Source organism: Oryzias latipes, chromosome 16 (assembly GCF_053564925.1).
Source record: "Oryzias latipes strain Hd-rR chromosome 16, Olatipes_Hd-rR_3.1".
Classification (NCBI taxonomy): domain Eukaryota; kingdom Metazoa; phylum Chordata; class Actinopteri; order Beloniformes; family Adrianichthyidae; genus Oryzias; species Oryzias latipes.
This window is the reverse complement of record NC_136252.1, coordinates 19,309,350-19,326,217: the sequence shown is the minus strand read 5'-3', so window position 1 is coordinate 19,326,217 and position 16,868 is coordinate 19,309,350. Positions and strand designations below refer to the sequence as shown.

At 37.1% G+C, this 16,868-nt stretch overlaps 1 protein-coding gene across 3 annotated transcripts in view; it reads right to left on the bottom strand.

Annotated features, from left to right (window-relative positions):
* Nucleotides 1–16,106, bottom strand: part of osbpl3b (oxysterol binding protein-like 3b) — a 28,515-nt gene extending 12,409 nt beyond the window's left edge. Inside the window, exons 1-8 of one of the 3 annotated variants that reach the window (XM_011485174.3) lie at nt 15,964–16,097; nt 15,646–15,696; nt 6,012–6,178; nt 2,160–2,276; nt 1,504–1,557; nt 1,144–1,257; nt 779–940; nt 510–633 (exon numbers count right to left, since the gene is read on the bottom strand). In XM_011485174.3, coding sequence (XP_011483476.1) covers nt 510–633; nt 779–940; nt 1,144–1,257; nt 1,504–1,557; nt 2,160–2,276; nt 6,012–6,107 — 667 coding nt within the window. In that variant the 5' untranslated portion in view covers nt 6,108–6,178; nt 15,646–15,696; nt 15,964–16,097. Of the gene's footprint in view, nt 1–509; nt 634–778; nt 941–1,143; nt 1,258–1,503; nt 1,558–2,159; nt 2,277–6,011; nt 6,179–15,645; nt 15,697–15,963 lie in introns of all 3 variants that reach the window. The other 2 variants (XM_078932801.1, XM_078932802.1) reach the window with 2 other exon arrangements.
* Between the last annotated feature and the right edge of the window lie 762 nt (nt 16,107–16,868).

Below are 16,868 nucleotides of genomic sequence, written 5' to 3'. Positions count from 1 at the left end.
TTTTGTTGAATGTGTGTGTGTGTGGGGGGACAGCTGAACAGAGGTGCAGATAAATTTGCATAGCTTGTCTGTTCAAAAAAACTCTCCTGATCCATTACAAACACGGCCAAATTCACCATCAGGATAGTGCTATATTTATTGTTTTCCTTTTATGCAATAAAAATTGAATAATTCATCATTCTTTAGTGATGCAGTGCAACGAAAATATACTTTTTATCTATAATACCTTTCCAAAACTTTTTCTGTCAATCAAACACTTTGAACGTTCTATACAAGACCTTTTACTGAGGCATCTGATTGGTCAGTTTATAATTGAAATTACTTGCCCTACAGCAAAAATATCATGAAAGGCTATTTCTTTCTCAATAGAAGTCTGTGGGATTTTGGCTTTTTGGGACCAGTGAGTACTTTGAAATGCAAGGGGGAGGGGTCACTCAGTAAAATTCTCTTTTTTTTCTTCTCTTATACAGTCAATGGTTAAAACAGACTTGAGGATATTCCTGTCTCACCTTTGGAACATTTGTCCATTTCCTCAGAGGACTGGAGCCAGGCGACGACTTTGGCCTGGCTGTTGGAGCCCAGAGGGAAGGCTCCTGCAGGATGCACTGTGGACTGCCTTCGTACTGACATGCGCTGCAGAAGCAAACACTCTCAAAGGTAAATCCCACAACAATTCGTTTTCTTTGCAAACATTCTCATCAAGGGATTAATACATAGCAGAACACAGAATTGATTTCTTTTATTTTGCATCACTGTGTGTGATTGAGGTCGAGCGTACCCTTCTGATTAAAGCAGCATCAGCCAAAGTGGGGGAGTTAGGGGAGGGGTAGTGCGGGAAGCAGAAGGACTTCTCGTTAGGAATCGTGGAAACATTTTGCCGATAAAGGCGATGGTGACGCAGATTGGAGACCCACTCATCAAACATCTCCTCGGTTTTAACCTTTAGAGAAGATCCCACATGTTAGAAGGGGGAGGTGGGATAAACAAGAACAACCCATAGGACGTCTGAACAGCATGTCCCACATTAAATTGTCGTATGTCTTTTGGTCAGATGAAAAAAAAAACGTAACGATCACTCTTTTTAATTTTTCACTTCCTCTGAGCTTGTGGGAATGCCGTTGATTGGTTGGCTGTGCGGTTTACCTTCAGATGATAGATGTTTTCCTCGGCGTCCAGATCAATACACTTGGCTTTCTTCTTGATGGCCATGACAGAGAATCCAACGTCGATACAACCGTGCAGCTTTCCTTTCTCGATCTGCAGCGCATCACACAATCTTGCAAAGGTAAATCAACTCAACATAGTACAAATTCTCCAAAATTTAAACACGAGAGAACAATCCTGTTATGGGTCGAGTTGACCAGGGCAATGTGACCTTCTACACGACAGAAGCAAAGCAAATATTAGCTTCTCAATAATGAAGGAAATTAAGACTTTTATAGACAATCACTTTCATCAGTATTTGGAAGATGATTATAAAGCTTTGGTGTTTTTTGTACTCACATCAGATCTGCTTTTGCCATACTTGAGGGTACCCTTGTCAAGGAAGAAGTATCTCTGTGAAGAGGGAGAAAGACGGCGAGTAAATTAAAAACGTGCCATAATCCTGACAACCAGCCTGACGTATGTTGAGCCTGTGATCCTCACATGGCAACATCTTGATAGTTTATGTAATTAACTATCAAGCTAAATAGAGGTTTGTCTTCCCAGACTCTCATCTTCTTTGCATTTATTAGTTTAACTTTTACTCTGATGTAATACTCTCCCTCTGCTACATTTCTAAATGTAATTCTTGAGGCTCTTAGTGTACATGCAGAGAATCAGGCAGTTGAAAGCAGACACCTCTGACTAGAAGTCAATACTAAATTCGTACAGCTCCAGTAACAAAGACGCCATCAGCTAATGCATCTGAGTGGAACACCTAGAAGCCTCAGCATTATCATCCCAGGAAAGCTTTCAGAGCATCTGGAAACAGGCACTGACACAGGGTCACGTGTGACTCCTGTGCAGCAAAAATCACCCGCTCATTATTCAATTACCCAAACGCTTCATGTCAGCAGGTTTATAAACAGAAGCTGAAAAGTGTTGAGGTGAATTGAGGCTGTCATAGGTTAATAAAAAAAATTGTTATGACGTCTAAAAGAAGCAATTTATTATACCTTGTGCCAGCCTTTCATAGGCCACTTTCTCTTCTTCAGCATGTAGCCTTCTTGTTTCTGGGGCTCCATGGCGTTGCTTAAGATTCCACTCAGGCCCTCCACCATTTCCCAGCTGTCCTGCAGATACGTCAGATTTATGAGCCCTCAGATAAACACTCATTAACAGCAGAGTGAGAACAGTTCAGTGATTTCATCAAAATCAAAACCATTGCAAAAACACCAAATCTCACCAAGTATTATTGTTTAGATTCTAGTTTAAACATTTTATAACATCTATTTTAAGACAAAACAATACTTACTAGTAACTTTTCAGTGAGATGTTACTGTTACTTGTTTTAAGACAATAGATTTTTTGTGTCTTGTTGAGTCATTTGATCTTAAAAATATTCTATTGTGAGCGATATCTGTAACGAAACCATTTTATTAAAACTTAAATTTGTGAATGGTGGGTTGTCTTTTTTAAAAAACAGACTTGCTTGATTTAAGGAAAGTGGAAGCTTTTTTTTGGCGATGACAGTAAAAATGCATTAACAACAGCAGTGCTGAAAGTCAAAAGTAAACATATAAACCATTTTTAAGAGAAATTCATCCTAAATGCGTATCTTTCATCTTTAAGATTATGATCTAGAAAATATGTAGACCATTATGGCTCCTAAAATAGAATATATTTGGGGCAAAAGTGCATAAAAATACCTACTTTAAAGATCTATAGCTTTTCTTGACCCAAAACACTTATTTTTCAATTCTATAGCAAAATGCCTAAATATTAGTGCTTTTGTCACTATTTTCAATACTTAATTTTAATTTAAAAGGATAGGATATCACAACCAAGTTTAAGAAATTTTACCAGGAAAAATTCTACTAGTTCCATAAGCAGATTTATTCACTTACTTTTAACAAGAGAAAAATATCTTCTATTCCATATTTTTTCGCTTGTTTTGAGAAGGACATTTTTTCTATTTAACTTCCACAAAAGAGGCATTTTAAAAAGGGAAAAGACTAAAGGCACAAAAAATACCTAAAACACTCATGCAGTAAACATACATAATACATACAGCCCTATGGACTAAAGTGCGGAATAAACCAAGTTCCCAGTAAATACTGACCTGGAGTAATAAATAATTTAGGTTTGAGTAAACAAGTTCATCTCTGCTAAAGGTTTTGGTCAAAGGGAAGCTAAGTGATTAGAGGGTTTTAACTGCAGCGAGTTCAGGGATTTACACATTCACCTCATAGTCTGCTTTACAGAGTCAACTATTATTTTGAAAATGGGATTAAGAATATCTGGTGCAAATCTTTCAAAGGATTTATAAAGATTATGAGTTTTCATCAGGAGCTAAGGTGTTTGTTGTGCAGTGGGGAGATTTCCAGGAAAGCTCTGCAAACACTTGATGTGAACACATTTGGTGGTAAATGTTTTTCATTTTCCACTTAAACTTCATAAATCAGCTCAAAGAAACTAATCTCTATTTTACAGCACAATAATCTCTTGATTCTTTGTAATCAATCCGTCAAATAGGATCCTGTTTATGTAAACAAATCACAGTGATACCGCAGTGCTTAATCTCAAATGTCCTCTCTAGTTTGCATCCACCTGTCCTGAAAGACTTTGGGTCTGGCAGAGCTTTAAGGTGCTTCACAGTTTGTTGTCTCAGCATGTTTAACAGCAACTAACTCCAACGTTCCGCACAGTTAAGGTCATCTAAAAAAAGCAGGATGTGGAAAAGACAAGGACAAGGCTTACGGTTGATTCTGTTAATTCCAGTGCTCCTCATGGCTTTCTCTTCTGGCACAAAGTTGTGAGTTCTTATTAAAAACGATCAGGACAAGATCAAGATGGGTTTTTGAGCGGAAGCAGGGAAATGTTGCCAAAAGATTGTTGGAAATGAGAACAAATGTCTACATAAAGCTCTGGACCTCCTGCTGAATGATGCCTCTTGTCAAAATCATTGGCTCAGGGGGATAAATGTTATCCTTAAAATGAGGAGGCTCAGTAATTTAAGTCTGGCATTTACCAAATGAAATATTAAAAGATTTTTTTTTTGCTTTTGATTACAGCAAATGTACTTTCTCCTTTCAAAGCCCAGTAGACACTACCTTATTTTGTCTTATACCTAAACTGCAGATCTCAGAATTTTAGGGTTCAATACATTTTCTTTCTTTTAAATATATAAGAAAATATTTATTCTTCACAAGTATTACTTTTAAAAGCTGAATGGTTGTTATTTTTAATAAACGTTTCTTTCAAAACCATTTTTGTTTGGGTAAGAAAAACAGATTGCATTTAACTAGTGAATTAAATTGAACAAAGGAAGAATTTACGTCAAGATAACTTTGGATTACTATGGATTCTTAAAATAAAAAATAACTGAACGGTTTTTTGGTTCCTAAAAAACACACAAGAAATGAAGAAATGTCTATTATAAGACTAGTTGAATCAGTGGCAAATTTTCTAAATTAAGACATATTTGATTTTACTGAATCAATTTGTAAAAAGCCACTACATGTGCCTTCAAAATAGCAGTACAGGGATACACCTGGAAACAACACAATGCTGCTTTGTATCAAGACACGTTGATCCCTGTGTGTGTGAAGAAAGTCAGTCAACAGCTAAATGCTTCAGAATTTAGTGTTTTTAAAAGAATTGCCATCTTTAGAGTGCCTTTAGGTTAATTTTGTTACTATTTTGACAAACAGGTTTTAAACATGTACAAAGTAATAGTAGCTTAACATAAAAATAAAAACCAGTAGATTTTTTTCCTTGAAAAACCCCCCACGTCATTACTTTAAACAGAGAATGGAAGCAGTAGTGCAGCTGCTCCTGCCAATAGATTTGGCATGATGGCAATTAAACATATCATCCTTATATTCTAGCGTGTAAACCAAAGGTTTCTATTCTGCGCCAGTGCACTGAGAGTGAGTCATTTTTTATATTAACCAGGAATGATTACTTTGCTGGAGCTGCATTTAGAAGTAACCATGGTGATGAAGATGGAGTGTGGCAAAGCAACCATGCTGCAAGAGACTTTAGAATGTAGAAAATCTAGACAGGAAAAAAAAATCCAAAGAAATGGAAACCACAAAAAAATAAATAAAAAAAGATTTGACAATAAGATAGAAGAGCATAGGAAGTACAAATACAACATATGTCTCCCTAAAATAGTTATGAGCACCTCAGCAAAGAAATCTCTGGGATTCCTCTGCAAGTTTTGAAAAATGCATTTAGTAACCACATAGCTGAGCTCCAGATGCGAACCAGATGATAGATGAACATTCACATGAAGTACAGTACAAGGCTGTCCATACAAATTTAAGAAGGATTTTGAACAAGAGAAGTCCTTCCCAACTCTGCTCTGAGCTTGGCTCTCATAACAGTGGACTGATTGCTCAGTTACATTAGCTCTTGTCCAATACTTAAACACAACAGTTTGACATCATATTCTGGTATCCCGCTTACAGTGGAGAATTGTTTTGCTTAAGGTGTTGGAGGAAGAACTTTATTTCAGCCATCAGATTTCTGCTTTTTTTAATGATTAAAGAAAGAGTATGAGCGTGAGATGTTTCAGTCATTGTAAACTCTTTAATATCCAAAAGGAAAAGCAAACCCTAACACAATAAAAGCCAAGTATCTCTAGACTAGTAAGTAGAAAAATGCTCAGAGGAAACAAGCCAGCAAACTAAGAAAGGTTGGTTTACACAAGTATAAATGTTTGAGAAAATGGTTGCTTAAACCAGTTTAAAGTTATATATGGCTGTGGCTGGTTGATTCTGATTGCGAGAACAGTGTCGTAGTTTGAAAATAAAAAGTGAAATCTTCTTGTCCTAAATCCAAGAAAATATTCTGAGAGCTACCTGTCTGCTGTCATGCTTAGAGGAGGAGCTGCTGTTGCTGGATGACATGGAGGAAATCTTCTGTGGTAAGGCCGTGCTGCTGTCCTCTGGGTTCATCTTGGTGTGAACAGGCCAGATGGGACTAGAGCTGCAGAACCAGGCACATTTCTCCACTCCAAAAGGAAAGGCTGAAGAGAGAGAGGATGGCAGGAAAGACGCTTTGAATTGGCAAGTCCTCTAAAAGCCTTTTAGTGCTTACTGAAAAATACATTAAGTTATTTAGAATGATTTGTTTTTCTGCACTCGTGTAGCAGAAAATAAGCTGTGCTCTCATCGTTTGACGGCAAATTGACAGACAGGACTGGATGACAAACTACACAGACCAAATATTTAAATAAGTCATAACTTAGCCGTTAATAAGAGGGATTGTCCACATTTAGGAGTTTTATAAATCTAAACAACTGCCTGAGATGCAGTCAAACAGCAGCATAGACAGAGAGACTTTATATAATCTTTAAGGGTTAATACTTGTACTTTTTTAAATATACAGTGGTAAAATTTTAAGAAGTGATTATTAAGTCGGCTGCACGGTCGCGTAGTGGTTAGCGCTCTTGCCTCACAGCAAGAAGGCCTCCGGTTCAAGTCCCAGCTGGGGGATGTGAAAAACTACATCAACGGGGGGCCTTTCTGTGTGGAGTTTGCATGTTCTCCCCGTGCATGCGTGGGTTCTCTCCGGGGTATCTGGCTTCTTCCCACTGTCCAAAAACAAAAAACTAAATTGTCCCTAGGTGTGAATGGGTGTGTGTTTGCAGACATTCTACCCTGCAATAGACTGGCAACCTGTCCAGGGTGTCCCCTGCCCTCGCCCACAAGTGGCCGGGATAGGCTCCAGCAGCCCCGTGACCCCAGGAGGGAAAAGCGGTTAAGAAAATGAATAAATGAATGATGATGATGATAATTAAGTCAACAAAATTTTTATAGACAGCAGATATTACTAATGAAAGTGATAAAGTCAGTGTAAAATGCAAACATTTATATGTATTTTTAATGCCTAATATTCAAAACAATCATTTGATCTATTAAAAATACACTGTATGCAGCATAGTAAAGAATTGAGCAAGATATAACAAATTCAAGAAAATAAAGATTACACTTTTTTCTTACCAGAGAGTGTAAAAACATTACTACAGTTTAGGAATGTTAAATCAAACTAAGCAGATTTTTGGGGCTTTTTTATCATGGTATGCAAGTGTTTATGCTGTAACTCAGCTGTAAGACTGGTTTTTAGTTCGGCCTAACTGAGGATTTGCTCACTTTGTCGATACTCATCTAATTTATTTTCATAGACAATCTCATGTTTTTGATCAATTTCCTGTGAGTGAATGTATTTTTGTTTTTAATAAAAAAATGTAAGATAAAAGAGAATACATGAGTACATGAGAGGCTAATCTTTCAGTGGTACCCTCACCATCTTCCCAATATCAATACTGTTGAATTAAGTACCGTAGTAGTAGTACGAATGCACTGCTTTTTGAAGTTCAGCTTGGATTCCTTGAATATTTGTTGTATATTTACTGGAAGTAAGCTATTTCTGGCTTTAAACATAATGAGTGCTGTTTTAAATTGGACTAGTTCCCATCATTTCAATAAACCCAACTTGAAAAACCATGCATTCGTACATGTCCCGTAATCCACACCGCCAAATTACTATTTCTATCTTCAAGCATGTTGTGTTTACTTTTCTAAAGGTTTCTGTACTGCTACAATAGGAAAAAATATATATTTAGACTCACAGCAGCAGTTTTACCAACTTCATAAAGCACTTTGTTGACGTAAAGTTGGTAAGATCATAGTTTCAAAGGACTCAAAAGTTTTCACGATGCTAATGAGCTCTCCAAATCCAGTGTGTGGCTTCCAAACTAATAAATAACTTTGCTAATGTTTTTTTGTTTCCAGTCGAACAGGTTAGTGACTAGACAAAATCATTTAGAAAGTTGTTTTTTTTGTTGATAGATCTGGTTGTACAACATGCTTTAAAGGATCTCTCATTTCGTTTGGTTCGGTCTTGAATTGCAGGCTTAAGGCAATCCCTTCTCTCTCCTCCTTGTAAGTGTAGGCTGCGTCTGCAGAGAACAAAAGCCACATTGCTAGAGAAAGAAGTCTATCTGCAAGAAACTTTCTCCTTTGTTGACAGTGGGAGTTCGGTCTATTGCCTTGGTGCACAGAAAGCAATTAGGAGACTTAGCCTCAAAAATGATGCTTCATAAATATAAATCTTGCCGCCTCATTTGCATTTAAAGTCTTCCTCTTAGAGTTGAGGAACTGACTTTGTTGGTTTCAAAGAATGTCTTTCTGCCCATGCAAATCCAGTCATGCAACATGCTTTACAGTAGAACCTATTTCATGAAGTCTTTTATGTCTAAAGAAACCCGTTTGTACAAAACTGCTTTCAATTTGTTACTCAGCTTTTCTTTCAAGTGTGCATACTTGTTTTTTTTAAGAGGCATACCTCATTTTTCAGAAAGAATCATGTCAAAAGTTGTTTTTAGAGTGAAAGTCTAACACCACAGTGCTCTGATAGTGAGCAAGTGTTCCAAGTTTGTATGCCTAAAATTATTTGGTTTTCAATAAACAATTTAGAGTAACCAGTCAACCTATAAAGCATGTTTTTGGACTGTGGGAGGAAGCTGGAATGCCTGGAGAAAACCCACGTATGCACAGGGAGAACATGCAAACCCCACACAGAAAGGTCCTAGCTGGGATTTGAACCGGGGCTTTCTCGCTGTGCAGCCCTATTTTTGAATCACTTCATTGAAAACAAAATTTGTTGAGGTTGCACATAAGTTTTTTGATGGACTTGCTCTCCACTAAGTGATTTGGATGGCTTCTATTAAAAACCGATACAGTTTTCAAGCAGCATCTCCACAACCTTAGAGGCTTTGCTGGTACCCAGGCTGCTCCATCATCCAACTTATAGCAGAAGACAGGTACACTCTTTGGAAAAGGGCTGATAAATGACTGCTAGGCTGCCAACATTTGCATTATTACCTCAGTTATCTGGAGGATTCAGGCCGACAAATACAGAGAAGCCAAAACCATCTTGAAAGCACTTCTAACAAATTTCTAACATAATTTGCCATCAAAACCCAGAGGTACTGCAGAGAAAACAATCGTCCTGCTTTACTCGCCATACTAGTTTTTTCACACCCTCACCCTGACCCGCCATGTTTTAGCTCTGTTTCCTTGGTTTCATTTGAAGTTACTGTCAGATTTGGATCGTTACTTGAACTCAGTTTGATGGTGGGACGACAATGTAATAATTTCACACCAACATCTGGTTTGTTTTGTTTAAACTCTAAGGATTGAATCAAAGGTCACAGCGGATAAGTAGCCTGAAGTTAGGGCTGCACGATATGACAAAAAACTCGGGATATTAGCGATCAACATTGCGATAACGATGTAACTTGCGATATATGAACAAATGGCAAAATAACCAAAAAATAATTTCCATTTCACTGCAGTTTAATTTAAATAAGATTCAACATACCTTAAATTTTACTTCAAATGAAACTAGTCTACATTGGAGGCGAGCATATAACATAAAAGGGTTCCGACTGATTGGTCAACAACATCAAGGGGTCCATCCGATTGGTCAAATGCATAAATTGATTCATTTGATTCGTTAAATACCTCGTTTAACAACTAAACTGACGTATTCTATGCTCACAAGAGAGGATAAAAATAAAATGCTAGCTCTTTCTTTTTTTATTTCATTTATCAGAGGCAGCTAGCTTTCAATTTGTGTATTTTTTCATTTTCCTAAATGTGTTAGTTACTTGTGTTGGATTTTCATATTGTTATCATATCATAGAAGCCATAAAATGTTTTCAAAAAAAGTTTTAAAAGCCTGAATGTGCTTTCAATAGGATCCTTCATATTCATGGAACAAAGACAAAATGTCACAGGATGTACTAATCCAATTTATCCAGTGCACACATTTTGTCAGGCATGAAAATGAAAGTCTTATTTTCCTCTGGTAATTACCAACAACAACTGGTTTGTGTTGAGGGATTTAAGCAAACATCGGACACAAGTAAGAGATTTTTTTTAGTCTTATTTTTCTAACATTCTCTTGAAGTACTCTGAAATTGTTAAAGTAATTTCAGTTTCTCAAGTTGCATCCTTGAGCATTTTTGCTCAAAGGTGAGCAGCTTTGTAAAAAAACAAATGTGTGTTTAACAGACATTGTGCTGCTGTATGTAATACTGTATGTAATGCTGTATTGCCAGTCTTTGAACAACTTTTGAGCTGAGCTGAAACCAGATGATTTAATGTGCATTTAAACTATGTTAACTAAATTGAAAAGAAGCTGAAAGCCTCTTTTAAATCTTATCTTCAGCTTGTGTTTCTGGGATTCTCCCGTTTTGCTACAGAAGCTCACAGTCATAGCGAGCTTTCAGGCATCATTAGGATGTGACTCACCAGAAAAAAGAAAAAAAAAACCTCTCCCAGTTGAACCCCCACAGTGCAGCTTTCTTCAGAAATAGTCATAACTTGCAAAAATTACAGTACTTCAGCGACTATTAGCTGCTGCTGCTGCATGACAGTAATTCGGGAAAGTTGGGTGGAGATTGGTGTTTTGTTTCCCAGAACCCATGAAAAGAAAAAAGTTGCAGGATAAAAAATAAAAATAAAAGTTTGCCTTTACTGTATGTTGATTTTCATAAAATTTAAAATGTATTAATGTTCATAAATTTAAATCATTCAGTGAAACTAAACACAAAACCCTTCAGTTCAATTTAGAAATAGCCAACTTTATTGTTCCCCAAAAAGGATAACGTAAATAAGTAAGCATAGCATTTACATTTTGCACTTGGAAAATACATTTCCCCTGTTTTGTTGACTAATCTAATGTAACACAGTTACCTTAATGGAAGAGAGTCAATGTTGATTGAATATCACCCCAGAAGTCAAATATTGCTCTAAGCCCCACTCAGGTCTTTGTACTGTAGAACAATGTGCCTACAGGTTACAAACAAATGACTTCTACTCATGGCACACAGCTAATCACCCTAACAGTCAGATCCAGCAGCTATTTTCTGACAGATCATCCATTTCTAATCACACGTTACCCAGAAAGGTTGCTCCGCCACAGGCACCACTGGGTTCTGTTAACCTTTAAACTTCATCAGGACGATCCAACCAATCTATCCAACACCACGTTTGCTTTCCAGCTATCTCTGCCCTTCTTCCTGGATCAAGTGTCAATCAATCAGAACCTAGAATTAGCTGATGCAGAAAAGTAGGGCATGGCTGGCTTTGTAATAAGCAGGGTGGTAGATCTTGAGGACTCATGTATAAGATCATATCTTGAAAATTTCTTATTTTCTAGTTACCTTTTTTCTCACTTTTCATTTTTTTTATTGGGTTTTTGGTTTTGGCCCCCCAAAAAAAGAACATGTAACCAGTTTGACATTCAACCTCATCTTGCAACTTTATATAAGTCCTCCATCATGAGAGAAATGCCATAGGTACATGTAAAAACACAGAGTAAAGACATTTTCAGTCATACCTTCTACTAACCAAATTAAGAGTATGTTTTCCACACCATAGTCCCTTCTGAAAAGAGCATGTGTCACACCAGCTGCACAGATGGTATTGTCCACTTCAGATCTGCTTGAGGCTTCATGAAGCATGCCATTGCTGGAAGGGAACCTTCTCCAAAAGAACAGGCTCATGGAGCTGAGCTCTCAGTGAGGACAGCTATCCCAGGCACTTTTCTAATCTGCCGTTTTCTACAGCTTTAATTTCAAAACACTTCCTACCGGTCGCAGCAAAGAGAAAAGGTTGAAGAGGTTAGTTTGTGTGGATGAAACGCAGATGGTTTGTTTTGGTTTCATTACGACAAAGCAGCATTTTTTTAATTAATGTACTGAAGCCGTCAGGAAAACAGAGAGGTGTTTTATCACAGGTTCTCACACCACACTGCATCCTGTAGAAAAACCACTTCCTCAACATGCTACACCACACACCCTGCGACTACCCCCGCCCCCCATCCCTCGGTCTCTATGTGCTGTCAGCTCTGAGTGTAGCAGAGGTCCTTTCCTTTATTACACACACTTTGTGGGGGAGCCTGACAGTTCATAACTCAACAGCAGCTCATTAGGACGCAGAGGAGCAAAGAGGAAAAAAAAGGACAACTGCTCTTCAAAGTGTGTCGTTGTCATGTCCAGCAGCCTGACAATGCAACTGTTGCTCATTAAAGACTGTAATGGTTAACACTGAGCTCTGACAGTATTCAACAACAGTCTTCAAAATATGATTTTTCTTTAAAAAGGGCAAAGGTTCTCTGTAGTCTCTTGTGGAAACACATGGGGGCGAAAAAATTGGCCACTAGTAGAAAAATAAAATTCCTAAAAAAACAAAAAGCACATCAGCAACGCTGCAAGCCATTTCTGTGTACTTGCTGATATATTTAGATGCTCTTCCATCTCCTTTCATTGTTGGGCAGAAAAGATGAAATTTCTGACAGGAAAGAGCACATTTTAGGAGATTTACATTTAGATTTAATTGATGAAGTGTTTCCTGCTCTTGTATGGAGGAGCAGAAATGAAAACAAAATGAAATTGAATCTCTGACGTGTTATGATCACGTGTTTTCTATGGATTTTTCCATGTGATCCTGTCCCACCCATACAGCTTATCAAATGAATTTGTAATTATTTGCTAGGACCTCTTTTGCCCCAGTTTTGAACTGTGATCTAATATGCTTAAGAGTAACTAAACGGCTTAATCCTCAAATCAAATACTCACCATATGGTTAGCTATCTGCTTTAGCTAAATGATATGTGGTAATCTAAAAACGGCATGGGAATCAAACTAAAAGGCAAAAATATGGCTTTGAATGCTTCAGCATTCCCTTATTTTTTATGCAACAGTTACAAATAGTGAAATCTGTCAGAGTATAGCAGTGAAAGTGTACTGTGACAACGCCAACATGCTGATGTGCAGAAAGTCCTCCATTTACTCTGTTAGTACACTAACATTAATTGATTGGTTAGAAATCAACACCACGGCTGAATGACACTGTGTTTTTTAATCATCTTGCCTTGTGGGCACAGAAAAATTTGAGAATAAAAAAATGTCTCGATGTGATGTCTGAGTTTGATTAGAAGCCTCAAAGTAAAATATGGTGCATTCTCTTTTGAAGGACACAGCCTGTTATTACATAAACCAACTGCAGTGTGCAGGAATGACCTTCTGTCCTTGTTGCAGGGGAGCTGAAGAAGCTTCCTGAACATATTCCACTGGTCTGTGGACATTTGAGGTGAACAGTGTTTTGTTTATTAATGTGATTAGCAGATTGTGAAGCAGCTGTCTTCTAGAAAGGTTTTCAGTAATCAAGAACAGAAAAGAAGCATTAATTAGTTCACTTCTTTGTCACAGTTCAGATGCTGCTGTGTAAGTAGCATCTGCTCAGCCATTACCTGTTGAAGATTTATTTATGTTTATGCAATGAACCACCATGACTTGAATTTTTCTGACATGTTTTTCATATTATAATCTCCTATTACTGGTAATTAGAAGTAAGACAATGAAAATAACTGTATTTTTAAAATTTGATACAACACGCACAAGTCCAGACATATAGTCACAGACATGTCCATATGTTTTACATGTGTTGTTTTCAAGCAAGAATATCTCAATGTCTGAAGCAACATGATACTAGGAAGAACAGCAGTACCCTTGAAAAGAATGACTGCACTGCACAGGCATGCTTTTACTGTACCAGGGCCAAGCAAACAAAAAAACAAACAAAATGAAAACAAAAAATTCTGTAGAAAACTTTAGGATAATTATGGCTTTCCACACCAAAGTTTTGTTTTTGACTTCTAACAGGAAAAGTACATCCATTCCATGAATCTCTTTGAAAACTGTGTGAGAGATGGAAGCAAATAAGCCATCTTTATTTATTTATTTATTTAGTGGTTTTATCATTTTATTTTTTGTGTGTGAGTGCTGTAAATGACATGTTTTCTTTAAATAAAATAGCATTTATCAATCACTTATTTTACATTTCTTACCATTTTAGTTAATGCCTGATAAAAACAATGCTTATAAAAAGAAAAAAAAAGTATTTTATTAGCATAACAAATAAAAAAACGAACAGTAAGCAAGTAGAAGATGAAAAGATAAAGGCAATAAGCAAAAACTTGTATAGAATAATTAATCATATTTATAATAATAAATTATTGATATTAATGTGTAGGAAGAATTTTTAAAAATTCTCGTCAACATATTGAGCAAATGACTGCAAGAAGAGTTATGGAAAAACATTACATTATGCTTCCTCCTCCCATTTCTTTAAGGCAAATTGTGCCAACCCCACCCTTGTTAAAATTTCATGAAAATATCTGGCAATCAGTGAGAGTTATGAAATCAGTGTCTGTGACGCCTGGTGGAAGCAGACGGAGACAGCAGGATGCCTTTTAAATTTCCCACTTCCATCAATCTAGACAACAATTAGAGACAAAGCAGGTGGTGTTGATCTTATTAATTAAATGTAATCACAGTTTAGATGTTACTCCAAAGGCTTTTCCAGGCGTTTGACGTGACTTGCAAAAATGATCTTTAAATAGTCTCTCTTCTTCATATAAGCTCTTTCTGATCAGATGAAGATCAAACATGCCACAACAAGTGTTTTTATGTACTTTTAAGTGTAAACTGTATGAAGAGTATCAGAGATCATTGACTATGTCATCTTCTATCTCATCTGTATTTAGAGATGCATGCAGATCATTGAGTTTGAGATATCATTGCGCTGAATAGACTAAGCAATAATCTGAAATGTGATATTACAGGATCAATGCCATACACAGCAGATGTGTTTTATAACAAAAAGCTGCAGATGCTGTCCCTGCAATTTTTGAGATGGCTCCAAAATTGTTGTGAACTCCCAATAGATTCCAGGCAGGGCATGTCAACACCAACAGCGCAGGTCATGCAATCCATTGCATTGATGTTTTCACAAATGCACCCACCAAAAAGTGTTTTTTCCTGTCCTGCTGCTGCTACATTCTACAGATTCAGTCCCTCTGTGCTCGATGGGGACACACCTGAAATGGGAACAGAGAAACCTCCAGGGTGGCAAATAATCCACCAGAGAAAGCAGCTGTGAGCTCAACTCAATCTCACAACTTCAAGCACAAGTGTTCAACACACAACACTCCTACTTCTGTGTTTGACAAATCCAACTTTAAGGACATGCATTGGTTGATATAATTCAGTCTTTTTCATTGCTTGCATACCAATCTAAGCATGCACTCCACCCTCCTTAGACATCACTTCATGGAAATTCTTAGAAACATGAAATGAACGTCCAACATGTTTGAACAAACACAAGCTGCTTCTGCTGTACCGTTGACACATACCCACAAGCTACAAGAGATCTCCAGGTTTTCTAATGTCAAATAAAATACTCTATTAAAGTGATATTGATATTAAAAACCATAACCCTGTTTCTGCATTCAGAGACTGAATTCAGATGCTGATAAAATCTGGATTCACGTTCCCACTCGTGTACATCTGCTCTGAGGGAGCCAAACAAGATCTTCACTGAGTTTTAGCCCAAAAACCAGAGAAGGCATCACACTTACTGTAAACCCAGTTAAGATAGAAAAACTGGTCTATCCAGTCTCTGGCTTCATCTGTTTGGAGGAAAAGTAAAGTTACTATGGAGACCAAAATGATCTAGTTTGGTGTTGTGTTTGTATTTGTAAATGTAAAAGAGCTAAGAATAAGAAAGAACTAAACTTACTCTACTTTTAATTTGTTCAATTTTAAAAGATGTAATGTAAGACCTAAATATTTTCCTGCTTTTACTTTGAAGTGCAAACTAGACAAATAAAAACAGCAGAATAAGTTTCCCAATTGATTAAAAACGTACTTTTATCAGAGTAAAGCTAACAACTTACCTTAAGTTACGAATCTCAGAGTAGCCGGATGATGATTTGTCTGCTAAAAATGAAATGCCTAAGTGAAAGTGATAAACAGAAACAGGTCCTTTCTTGCGCGTGACACGCAGATGTATGCAGCATCAATTCTTCTATGCGGCTGATAGGGGAGGGGGCACCACGTGACCGATTCAAAGGCGTGTCCAATCAGAATGCAGCTTTCTATTTGGTTTTGCTAAAAGAGGCGGGACTTACGCAACCAGGTAAAACACTGACGGAAAAGCACAACAAAACAGGAATATGTATTCGTTTTAAATCTAACATTGAATTAAATAAATGCAATGGCGCCTATTATTTAAAAGTGACATGATTATAAAACTGATAACCGTGATTTTTATATTTTTAAAGAAATAGACGGAGGGCTGCAGTGTATATTAAATAGGTTAACTCGAACCAAAAAGAAGTCAGCCTCATAAATTACAGAATGTGACACTATACTGCCACCTGCTGGATAATGTGTTTACTCTCTGTTTCCAGCTGGGGCCAGAAAAATTAGTGAAGTTTAACCCTTGTGCCAACCTATGACCCCACCCTTACACTGATGTGTTCACCCTACCATGACAAAGGTGGATAAAGGTGGAAAGATTTCATGTAATCCATGGAAACCAGTGAAGATCACAAATCATTGAAGAAAAAAGGTTCAGTGCACTGTCTAGTGGGTCTAGATGACCCAACTCCCAATGTTAAAGTGCCTAGGATAGCACACGGGTTAAGTGGAAATCACAAGGCTAAAACAAAACTGATGTGTGGGGTTTTATTTAAAAATAATGCAATCATATGTGTAGATTAATAGTTTGCATAGATTAGGTCTCTTGTAGAGAAGCAAAATAAAATGTAAAAAAACTGCTTAAAAATGGCTTGAGATT